The 12,416-nt window shown below is 45.3% G+C and overlaps 1 protein-coding gene across 9 annotated transcripts in view; it reads left to right on the forward strand.

Annotated features, from left to right (window-relative positions):
• The window catches only part of Tbc1d32 (TBC1 domain family member 32), a 227,335-nt gene that overhangs the window by 110,927 nt on the left and 103,992 nt on the right, over positions 1 to 12,416 (forward strand). For all 9 annotated transcript variants that reach the window (XR_010042767.1, XR_010042768.1, XM_063235087.1 and 6 more), the window contains 2 exons: positions 2,282 to 2,407; positions 7,771 to 7,854. Coding sequence is in view for 7 of the 9 variants with exons in the window: in XM_063235087.1 (XP_063091157.1) it covers positions 2,282 to 2,407; positions 7,771 to 7,854 (210 nt within the window). In the remaining 2 variants the exon portion in view is untranslated. The remainder of the gene's footprint in view (positions 1 to 2,281; positions 2,408 to 7,770; positions 7,855 to 12,416) is intronic.

Consider the following 12,416-nt stretch of genomic DNA (forward strand, 5'->3'; position numbering starts at 1 on the left):
CAGCGACGAGTAAAAAGTAACTAAGACACCTCCCTCCTGTCGGCTGAACGCCAGAACCAGACACATCTCACCTGCTACCTCCGCGCTACTCAGCGTTCCAGGGCTCCGTGTTCTCCTCTGTAGAATCAGAGGACAAGAAGGCAAAACAATGCAAAATGTGAAAAGAGAAGGAGTGGAGAGGAAGTTTGGGAGAGGAAAAGATTTCCGTGTGACAGAAGGCTTGTGAAAGAGGCAGTAGTAACTACCTTTGTTTAATGAAGGTAAAAGCAGGGTGACATAGGGAGAAGAAAAAGGAAAAAAAACGGAAGGAGGCAAAAATGGAAAAGCAGACCACATTTGTTTTGCAGTCGTGTACTGGTATTGATTTTATTAGTTTACTTGAGCAAACTAATGGTAGTTTTTTCTTAGGAAAATAGTGTATATATGAAGACAGTAAAATGTGAATTTCAGTATGTTGAATTTTTACTTATCTATATTAAGATACATTTGAAATTAAAACGTTTTTGTTAATGGTAGCATGATTTTTAATGAAATTATTTACTGTTTCTTGAGTTTAATATTTTTAGTGTTTTAAAGGATTTTTCCCCTTTGATTTAATATGGTAAATTTTATCTAATTATTGCTATTATTATTGAAGCTATGTGAAAGCATCTATATAGTTTGTGAAATGTTTTATATAGTTAAAGCCTTGATATTTAAAGGTAATCTATTAGTACTGAATAGGAGACGTCTGCATTGTTTCAACCAATATTTATTTGTATTTTTGTGAGTTTGCATTGACTAGTGTGTATGTCTCTGTGTATTTCTGTGTTTTCTACAAGAATATTTGGGTAGCTTTCATATAAGGCTTTGTTGTGACCTAAAGGCCAGCGAAGGGAATGCTTACATGTTATCAATTTTAAATGTATATGCATGAGTTTGTATGTGTGCATGTATCTGTGTGTCTGTGTGTTTGTGTGTATGTCTGGTGACTGTCAAGGCCCCATAACGATGTATGACAGCTTGGGGGTAATGACTGCGTGTTACAGTGCCCACGTGGCCGTGGCCCACTGACCCCGCGGGCATCTCCCTGTGTGCATGTGCGTATGTGTGCACAGACACATGGCTACAGCTGTCCCTCCTGTCTAGTCCCACTTTCTCTGAGTTACTCATTATCGCCTGCAGTCTGAAAATATTAAATAAAAATTCCAGAAATAAAGAATTCATAAGTTTTAAATGGCAGCACGTTCTGTGCAGCACGGTGGAGTCTCCTGCCCTCTCCTGGTCCTGTCTGGGCTGGGAATTAGCCCTGTGAGCACTGTGTGCTGAGTCACTGAGTCACGGTGTTGGTCATGCAGCAGCTGTCACAGTGCTGCGGTGCGTCTGTGTTTCACTGGCAGCGGCTCCTGAGCGCAGGGGTCCTGACATTGGCAGTTCAGTGCAGAGCCTTCTAATCCTTCTGTGGTACCAGTTACTATTGGTAATCTCTTACTGTGTCCAGTGTATACATTAGACTTTATAATATGTGTATATATCTAGGAAAACAGAGAGCCTGTACAGGAATCGGTGCATCCATGGCTTCAGTGGTCAGCTGAGGGTCTTGGAACACACCTTCCTTGGAAAACTGGTCTGCTCTATAGACATGTGTGTGTACACTCTGGAGATGAGTCTCATATGGACAGGGACATTGTCTTGATCATTATAGCCACGTAGATGGAACTCATATATGTTTCATTGAAATTAAATTTATCTTTAACTGACAATAAAAGTGAGCATAAGTTGTATTCTAAATTGGCAAGTATGTTCCAGAGGAGCATACTTCCAACAGCTTTGGGGCTGTATTTTTATTTTTCAAAAAAGGAACAAGTGGTTGACTAGAAGTTTTCTACATTTGTGCTTTCATTTTGCTTTGAAAGACACACATAAAATTGCACCTGAACACACCTAAAGACTGAGTGTAACTCAGGAAATTTCAGGGTTCACACTGTCTGTTGAAACACATCCTCAGTAATGAACTGTGCTGACATAAGAAAGTTCCAGGACTTATGGATACAAAGTAGCGATCCATCTTAGGGGCTTTCAGTAATTCAGTAATCCATCTCCTAAGCTTGTGGTGAATATGATAAATAGTAACTGACCATACATGTGCTATAATTACAGAAAAATACCTTTTCCTTCAAAAGTCACATGTAGTAGTTTTTCTGATATTTGTAGCTGTCTGCCTATTTGGCATCAGTACTCAGGTTTCAGCATATGTGCTGTGTTGTATTATAACAACATAATATTTTATTCTTCCTGTTAGATGGTGATCTTGGCAAGCTATTATCATGCTTCACAGTGTCTGATAAACAAAGCGAGTGGATAGAAAACTGCCGGAGTCAATTTTGCAAAATGATGAAGGCCAAACGCGATGCAATCAGCGGCGCTGGTGAGTGCGGTTTTCCATTAAGGTATTTGGGTTTTCTTTTTTGGCAGGAAATCATACTAATAGATTGTGTGGCTCCTGAAGTTTCCTAGTATAGTCAGAAAGCACAGTACTAATTCTACAAGTCTGCTAATTTTGGAGAAGCTTAATGCTGCGAGAACAAAAAATCCATTCACCATGTGTGGAGCTGCTTGTTTAGCTTTTAATGCTGCTCTTGGATTTCACACTTGCCCCCTGTGAAATGCCATGAATGGAGGAGAGGAAGCGCTTCCTTTGTGTTTCTTGTCTAATCATCCTCAACAGCATCTGCCCATTAAAAGGGGAAACCTAGTTCTCCGTGACTTCTCTTTTTGTTTCCCCCCAAGTGACTGCGCTCCTCACCGTGACTGTGTCACGTTGATTCTGTTCCGCAGTTTGTCTTTACTCTGTATCTGCAAGCACTACCTTAATTTAGATATTCGCCATTCAGCAGCTGGACCGTTGCAGTCTAAAGTGTGATTGTTTTAAATAAGCGTCATTAAGAAGTGAAAGTTGGGGCTGGAGGTTTAGCTCAGCGGCATAAGCGCCTGCCTTGCAAGCAGGCAGTCGTGAGTTCGATCCCCGGTACCGATAAAAAGGAAAAAGACAAAAAAAAAAAAAAAAAAAAAAAAACCTTCTTTAAGTGAAAGTTACATATAATTCAGAGATTATCCCTGTTTGTAATTTTCATCAGACTGCGTCAGTAACAGTCACGCGTTTTCCTTTGTCCTTCCACCCAGTTCAATGTGGAGTAGTGTTTTCTCTGTCAGTAAACTCGTGTCTGCTGTTAGTTTACATCTCTATTCAGGTAATTGCAGTAAACACATATAAAGAGAAAAAGTTTATTTTGGATCGAAGCTTTGAAAGTTACCATCCACCATTCATTGCTCTGGGCCTGGGACCCAAGCAGGAGCCGTGAGGAAGCGCGCCTCCCCTATGGCTGAGAGCAAGGGAGAGAGAAAGGGCCAGGGTCCCCTGTATCGCCGGCCCCCCTCCTGGGCTGCTTCTCCAGGAGCCAGACCTGGAGTGGGGGGCCATGTGTGACAGACGGTAGCCCTTCTGGATGTCTCTGTGAAGTCTGCTCTTTTTGATCTGCTTTTCGTGTGGTACTTTCCCTCTTGACCCCTTAAGGCACTAAGCCAGTCACGACTGTCACATTTCATTCTGGCCACACAGTAAGGAGACTAAACTCTGCACTGATTTAGGTGATCCTATAATATGCAAGCACTAAAGCACTTAATAACAGAGAGATACAAGGAGCTGAGTTCCAGGCCGCTCCGTATCAGCAGCCATGAGGACATCAGAGCTCAAGAAAAAAACCATCAGAGGCGGAGACCAGGAGAAGCCTGGCGCTAGAGGAGACCACACAGCAGGTGGGGTTCTCTCTGTCCTCCTGTGCCTGTCTTTGTTGGTGTCATCCTCTATCATTACTGGTCCAGCCCAGCACAGCCTCCCGTAGCACCTACCAACATGTGGTTCCCACATCAAGCAGGCTTTTTTCACAGCCTGCTTCTTCGTTTAACTCCCCACAGGGGAGAGCGGCTCAGGGTGCTCCTGATTATTCTGTCAGCCCCTGAATTATGCTCCTGTGCTTTTGCTAAATCCGTATATCCAAATGGTCCCTTAATAATGCTGCCTGCCACAGGTTTAAATCAGCCTACTTATGGCCTTTTATGTCTACTTATGGCCATAAAGCAAGTGTGTTTGATGCAACCAGATTATTTTCAAGACTCAATACCAATTACAGTTTGAGGTACCCTTATCCAAAATGCCTGGGCCAGAGGGTTTCACACATTTTTGAGTTTTTCACATTTCCTAGTACTTGCACATGCTTTGCCAACTGAACATCTCTAATCTGTAAAACTCTAAAATCTGAAACTTTGAATCGTGTCAGTGCTTGGAAAGTTTCGGATTTTGGACTTTAGGTTTTCATGTTAAGGGTGCTGCTCTTGTGTGAGGGACAGTGTAAGAGCACAGAATGGTTTCAGGGCTATGGTTAAAGTCGCTGGTAGAGCACCTGCTTGGTATGCATGATGCCTTGGGGTTAATATCCAATGCTGTAAAAATTACACTTTGTTCATTATTTATAGTTCCCAATTATGAAATCATAATGCTTGGCATATAGTAGGTACCTGACACATAGTAAATACTGAATAAAAGTTTGAGAAATGAATACATTAAATACTAAATTGGCTCTTGCTTTGTAGGCAAAAGGGAATCAGGACTGCTAACAGAGTTAGGGTTCTGTGCAGAGAAGTGTGTGTCAGGAATATGTATTGTGTGTATGAAGGTGTAGGAAGGAGGAGCAGCTATAGGGAGACTGGTTAGGAGTCCCCCACCACAGCTGAGCACTAAGGGTCCCACCCGAGGAAGTGTGCTAGGAGTGAATGGGAGGGCTGGAGGCCGAAGAGGCAGGCATTCCATTTAGCTGCAGGGCTGAGCAGGTGGCACAAACAGCCAGATGCTGAAGTGCGGCCTCTCAAAGATCCAGTCATTTCCCAAGAGCCATCAGCAAGCAGGGCTTCAGCACAGCAAGCCTTTTGAGGACACGCCATATCCATGCCGTAAGAGCCCGTTCCTGCCCCCAAAGTTCTGTCCATCTCATCACTCAAGATGCATTTAGTCCGATTACAAAAGTTGTCCATGGTCTTTAAACAGTTCCAACACTGCTGAAGGGTCCAAGTGCAAAGTCTCCTTTGGGATTCAAGGCAGACTCTTAGCTGTGAGCCCCCATAAATAATAGAGCAAGCTGTGTACTCCCAAGATGCAGTGTGAACATTCCCATGTCAGGGTCAGATGGGAGCTGATAGGAGATAACCAAGGAAGAACTGACCACCGCAAGCCCAGAACCTAGCAGGACACACGCTCAATCCACTCCTCTACACCTGGCGTCTGAGGCACGTGTGAGTGAGATGTGGCCCCCAAAGGGCTGGCAGCCGTGGCACGTGGCCTTTTGGCTGCAGGAACACAGCCTCTCTCTGACTGCTTCTGCTCTGTGGCTTTCCCTAGCTGATAATCCATGTTCATAGTGTCTCCAGCTTGGGGTTAGGGGGTGGGGGGTGGGGGGTAGTCTCCATGGGCTTCCACTGCATTCTCACAGCAGCACACAGCCCTCCCAGGGATTGAAGTGCACATGGCTGCATGTGGGGCCCTTGATGGACACCTCCTTGGCCCCAGCTTTTGCATTCTGTGTTACTACAAACCTGCATTCAGCAGATGATGCCTCAGCTGCCACCAGCTGCAGCATGGACCACAGCTGCAGTGACCTCTGAGCACTGGAAGCCCTGCCGTCAGAGCAGTGCCTTTCAGAGGAGTTCCCATTCCCGTCCCTGAGCCCTGCAGTGTGAGGCCTGGCCGATTCCCCACTGCCCTCAAAGCAGCTTTCACCCTGTCCCACTTCATCCCAGTGCAAAGCGCTTGCTCTGCTCTATCACTCCCCACTGGGGATGGAACCCAGAGCTTCCTTTCAGTGGCACTGATCTCCCCAGCAGCCACACTCTCCTTGGCCCCAAGTTCATGCCCGCTGCTTTTCTGGCTAAAGTGCAAGTTTTTCAGGTCTTTCTGCTCTTTCTGCTCACTCCCCGTTCTCATTCTAACTCTGGTGAAATGCAGCCAGTAGGACCTGAGCCACCGCTTGAGTGTTGTGCGGCTTGAAATTCCCTCCATCAGGTTCCTGCAGTCTCAGGACTTGGACAAAAAGTTGCGCAAGTTCTTTGCCAAAATGTAGCAGGCGAGGCTTCTCATCCAGGTTCCATTGGAAACCGCAGGGGCTTTGCTGACCCCGTTCTGTCGGCATCCTGACCTTTGCAGCCCCACAGTGTTCTGAGCCTTGTGCAGCGGCCTTCCACGCGGTCCAGCTCCCCAGCACAGTATTCCCAAAGGCTTCGACCTGCACAGTTAGTTTCAGCAACAGCCCGGCCTGATGGCACCCGTTTCTGATAGTCAGCTTACTGTCACTGTGATGAAGTAGCTACAAAGTGAGCCTAAGGCCAGCCTGAACCACATAGTGAGACCTGGTCTTAAAAAACACAATAAATTAATTAATTAATACAAAATAAAGTGGCTTTTCTGCACAATCTTTGTTACTAATGTATTTCTTACACTTAAGATTAGTCTAATCAAATTAAGAATGAGTATATCTGAGCCTCATCATGACACTGTTCTTTCTGTAAAATTCACCATCTCAAAGACAATACTAAATGATTTATAAATAAAGAAGTTTTTATGTGTAGAAACTGAAAGCTCTCACCTCAGATCTGTTATTTGTCTGTATATTCATATGGGAAAGGCCTTGCAGGGTTTCATAAGTGAGCTGAGAATAGTGCCTCTGCGTATGGGAGTAACCTCAGACGGTGGCAGCACACATCGCTGGTGCCCTTCTGGCCCCGCAGCACTGCCTCTCCAGATCCTTAACCCCCGTCCCTGTGCCACTGTATGCATAGAGAGTAAAAATTCTTCACCTGTATCTTTAACCTTCAAAATACAACGCCCACAGCTTGTCAGCCATGGTAGTTGGACAGTGTGTCAACCCTCTGTGCCTTTGCACCTTTCATTTGTGAAACACTGATTTACCCTTCGGAATTCTATGCTTAACATGCATGTGGATGTGACTCAGGGCCCCTGCAGTTAATCCAGGTCATAGTTAATGTCCTGAATGCCACTAGGACACAGTTTTTAAAGATGACCATAGCTTATTTGCTACATCTATAAACAAATCAGTTAACTCTGCAGACGCATTTCTTCTCAGCAAAAGAAAGACACTAGTTTGCATATTAGTTGTCTTACCCTGAGTATTTGGGATTATACCATGTGTAAACACAGCCGCATTAATAGACCAGCCTGGAGTTTGTCATTTCCAAGCCAGATGAGGCAAGCTTCCTTTTGATCTGGCTCCTTAGAACGTGCACCATCAGTGGCAAAGTACAGAAAACTTCTATGTACCATGCCATGGATTTGACAGGAACATGAGCCATGCATTAATCCCGGTCTTGAAGTCTACTTTTTTTTTCTCTTTATGTGTGAAAAATTATGATACGATATTATAGCCTAATTAGTGTGTTGAAATCATTTAGTAATTTCTGAAATAATCCTTAAAGAATCTAAAGATAGTAGATTATTCTTTTCCACTTTGGCATTGAATAGGTTTTTAGCTAAGCTATTAAAATTTAATTTAAATCTGAAACATTGTTACAAGTGCTAAAACCATAAGCATTTTGAACTGGACCCGTGTAGGGTATAACACCGAAGAAGTTTGGGTGGTTTTTACCTGCTAGTCTGTGACTTAGAGAAGCATTGTCACATAACATGCTTGACTTTTAATGTCCTAACTATTCTCCTGCTTATTTTAGCTTTAGGAGAATTACTTGAAAAATTTGTGCTTCATCTTACTGAAAATCCGTCTGAATGTTACTTCCCCTTGGTGGAATACACAGGTACGTTTTAAACATTTTGAAGTTTGAAAATTCCCAAGTACAAACAGAGCAGTGTAACTGGGTCACAAATACATGTAAGTTTTCCTGTCTCACTTGATGCTGTGTGTGTTCTAAACGGCATGTCCCTGTACAAATCCCTGTGTCTGGGTTTCTGTGTCATTTGGGACCTTTTCGGTCTGTGTCTGTCAGAAATTGTTTTTCTTCAGGTGCCTTCCACTCTGCTGGTCTTACCAGGTGTTCTCTAGTGAGCTCTTCCATATGGGCACACTGTTTGTGCCTTCATCTATCTCCAGTTGCAGTGTCACAGCACTGAGGACCATGTGTCGATTACGAAGAAAGAGTTATTTTTGCTCATGTTTTGACATTCAGAAGAGACCAGTGGATTGAGCCCCAGCTTCCTCATGTAAACTGATTTCACGTCTTCTACTCAGACTTCTCCTGCAAGTTTCATTGTCGTCATTCCAGCTGCCCCGGGGGGAAGTGTCCCTGGCTGTGTGACAGCGCCCCTCAAGCCCAGGGGACCCCCAGGGCCTGGCCTAGTGGGTGCTCGCTGCCTTGTGCTGTCCTGCACTTTCCAGCTGGGTTGGCAGCACAGCTTCTCCAGCCTTTCTGTGTCCATGGCGATCTATCTGCAGAGGGGCCCAGGGTTCCCTGGTGCACTTCGATGGTGAGGCCGACCAGATGGGGGCAGGCTGGCCGATGCTGAGAGCGAGGATGGGTCCACAGGGAGGATGGTGCGAAGCTCAGCGAGGTGCGGGGCAGTGGGGTGGGCTTGTGGATCCTCCCTAGACAGGGAGATGGGATGAGCACACCCTGGATATGAGAATCTGAGGTGGTGGGGAAAGGCGGGCTGGAAATACGAAACAGGAAGCCATGGGCTTGGCACGTGAAGCCAGCAGCACATCTCACTGCTGTCCCCTGTCACATTCTCACCAGACGTCTGGCTGTTCATGGTGCTTTACACTCCTGTCTTACCTATCACCGCATCCTCTGCACTAGCAAAACATCAACAAAGGCTTGCCGAATGAAAGCAGAGAAAGGGTAAAGGGATGGAAGGGGGGCCTTATGTGCCGTGTCAGTGGATTTATCTGGAATGGTTTATTCTTTTGCCTGTTAAGATTTCTGAGCAGAGGTCTTGCTTACTTGATTTATCTTAGCGAGATTCTAGTGCTGTGTAAGGAGGAAGTGGAGTGTGGAGCTGAAATTGGCCAGAGATGGATGCCCAGTACCTAGGGGACAGTGGAAGAGGACTGGGCAGGGAGAAGGGAGGACAGGGAACTCATGCTTGTAGATCACCCCACCACTCCGCCTCCTCCTAAGAGAAAGTGACTCCTTCTTTTGCCACAGAAAGCACCACTAAGATGTCCTCCCCTTAAGCTGGATTCTATGTTCCAGTCATAGTCCCATGAAAAGACGCTGTGAAACACTGTGTGTGCTTCCAGCTCGGCCCAGCCTGTCTTTCTAGCCTTATGACCAGATTATCCCTGCACCTCCGCACTGCTCTTCCCTCAGAGCCACAGTCCCCCCGCCCCACCCCCAGGACAGATTCAGACCAGCATAGAGACCCTGCTCGCCTCTGCTTGCCCTCGCTTGAGAACGGCCACATTGATGGTGACCGTGTTAGCTGAGGCTTAAATCGCTCTGTTAGGTTGCCATTGCCTGTGTGATTTTCCCATGGCATTTGATTAAATATGCTCGCTGTTTCTGCTGTCTGTTACTTACATGGTGTAACCTGAAAGCCTTTCTAAATGTATCAGTATTTATAAACACAGATGACCCTGTAACTATTGGCGCCTAGTGACATCTAATGCAAATTTGGGAAAGGGATCAGAGACATCATAAGAGAATGAAAACAGAGCAACGTGAGGCGATAAGAAGGCAGGCGGAGGGGCTGCGGAGTGCCCTGTGGAGAAGTGGGTTGAGACTGCGCCGTTCAGCTCTCTGAGGGCAAGATCATCATCACATTTAAAATGAGGAGACAGGCACAAAAGAAAGGAGACAAGAACAAAGGTGTTAGAGCGAAAGCACTGTGAGAAGAAGGGTAGCTGAGTGAGCCTAAAACTCATGTGAACAGCATCATACAGATTTAGTGATCAAGCCAGAGGAACAGGACGCGAGGAGCTGCCAACCCCGCGAGGTCTGCAGGAGCCCTGGGTGTCCCTCCTGTCTTCAGTGTAATAGTCTCCAGTTTCTGCAGCTCTTTGAGCACCTGGTTCCACTGGTTGTATTTTTGGTAGACAATCTAAAATTAAAATTATGTCTCATCTCAGTGCTCAGCAAGACTGATTGCTCAGTGAGCAACTGTCTGCCACCCTGTGTTCTGTTCCTAAATTACGCCAGTGGAGTCCCCGACTCTGGAGTTGATTGTGTTGTCTAGGCAGATAAACCCGAATGCAAAGGTAAATTCTTTAAAGGCTCTGGATGAGGACTGTCCACCAGAGCACTGTGGAAAGCAGAGACACAGTGGCTTCCTGTTGATTAATCATTTAGTGTTTATTACTGTGATAGCCCGAGCCAGCAGTGGTGTATTTTCTGCAAAAGGTTTAAACACTCATCCTTTAACATGTGTTGTTTTGGCTAGTGGAACAATGGTTTGCTATCATAAAGCTCCACTCTGTTTACTATAAACAAGCAAAATCTATGTTTTGATATAAAAGATATTTCAAAGCAAATGCTGGAAAATACTCTATATCTTTTTCCATATTTCTTGAAATGAGAAATTGATTGTCTTTTTAGAACTGACAGCTTTCTAAACCCTAAGGTAGCTGAAATTAGAATAACACAGTCATCCATCTGTTGGTAGCTCCCTCAGGATTTCAGTCCATTATAAAATTTGTGAATCTGGAAAAATCAGATTAGTTGGCTGTTTACGCCCTTGACGACAGGAGGAGGAATAAACAGGTCAGTCCTGCACCCTCGCAGTCTGCGTGCTGGTACAGGAGCTGTGCAGCCTTATCAGGTGTAGCTGTTTGCCGGCGTGTTTCCTGGAAGCGATGGGGTTTTTTTTCTTCTTCTTCTTTAAAATGATAAATTAAAAAGCCATTTTGGGAAGCAGATACTTATATTTTATCTCTTTTGTCTTCGTGATGCTAGTTAACTAAAAGGTTGGAAAAAATGAGAAAATCTTCCATTATTTCACCTTTCGAGTATTAAAATGTAGCCTTAAAATTTAACATATTTAATCAGCTTTTTATGGTTTCTCTGATTACTGGACAGATCCACTCCCGGCTTTTCCTGGTTGTGGAGCACAGAGTGAAGTGCTGGCCTGGATCCTTGTAGGAAGTTGTCTAGTAGGGCCTGTCCCAAAGGAGCACAGAGAGTTGCCCGGTGACAGTGTGTACCTGGCGTGAGGTGAGGTGGAGAAGCCAGCCTGGAAGAGAAGCTGGCCCTCTCCAGCTGGCATTCTGGCCCGGCAACATGCTGGGGCCTTGAATGCGCTGCTCAGGTCAGCTGTTTTCCTTAGGGCTTTGTTAGAAGGCAGGGTCAGGGGCTGGGGATTTAGCTCAGCGGCATAAGCACCTGCCTTGCAAGCAGGCGGTCATGAGTTCAATCCCCGGTACCGATTAAAAAAAAAAAAGAAGGCAGGGTCAAATGGGACCTCTGCTGTGGACTGGAGGGACACTCTTGGGCTCGTGGGATAGAAAGGAAGAGCGGGAGGGGCCTCTGGTAAGGTGCAGTCTCTCTCTCCGAAGGATGCTGGCTGCACCCGGTAGAAGTCTGGGATGCTCGAAGGGGCTTGGCCACAGGTACGGGGGTTTTACAGTGGTGAGAGTGGAGCACAGGGTGAGCTGGGAAGGAGGCCCCATGCCCACAGACAATTCAGGAAGGGACGGGAGGAGCTGGGGGCTCCCAGCAACATCTCCCCTCCGTGGCCGCATCCTGCGTGTATGGAGTCTGTACTTTCCTGAAGACTTTTTTCCACATCATTAACTAAGTGTGGGTAGAATAGATTTAATATTTTTTACTGCTGTTCTATATCTAGCTTTAAGACCAACAATAGAAAAGAAATTATTACAGAGCGAGTGATCACAGTCCATGTTAAGTAAATTTGGTCGATTGAGGCTATTCTGTTCATAATTAAAATAGTAGGTTCTATCAGATAACTGTAGTTTCTCATTAACTGTGTCACACGATTTTAAGTGGGATCAGGCTTTGGTAAGAGAGTGTGATGCTGCAGGTGCTGTTGATCCTTCTCCAGGAACGCAGTGTGCTTTTCACAATGCCTTCAGGTAGTGGGAATTACAATCTGCTATGTCTTATTTGATTTTAGGAAATATTTGAGGTCCATATCTGTGTCCTTCTCTACCTCTCTTGCAGTCTGCACTCCCACCAGCAGTGGAGAAGGGTCCCTTTTCCCCACAGCCCCTCCGGCATTTGTTCTTAGTTGATTTCTTAGTAATAGCCATTCTTTCTGGAGTGAGATGGAATCTCAGCGTTATTTTAATTTGCATTTTCAAATGAGCAGTGATATTAAACATTTTTTCATATACTTATTTGCCAGGTTTACTTGTTCATCTGAGAAGTATCTGTTCGTTTCACATGCCCATTTCTGGGTAGCACCT

This window comes from Cavia porcellus, unplaced genomic scaffold (assembly GCF_034190915.1).
Source record: "Cavia porcellus strain 051 isolate PalLab524CR breed Dunkin Hartley unplaced genomic scaffold, mCavPor4.1 scaffold_24, whole genome shotgun sequence".
In the NCBI taxonomy this organism is placed as follows: domain Eukaryota; kingdom Metazoa; phylum Chordata; class Mammalia; order Rodentia; family Caviidae; genus Cavia; species Cavia porcellus.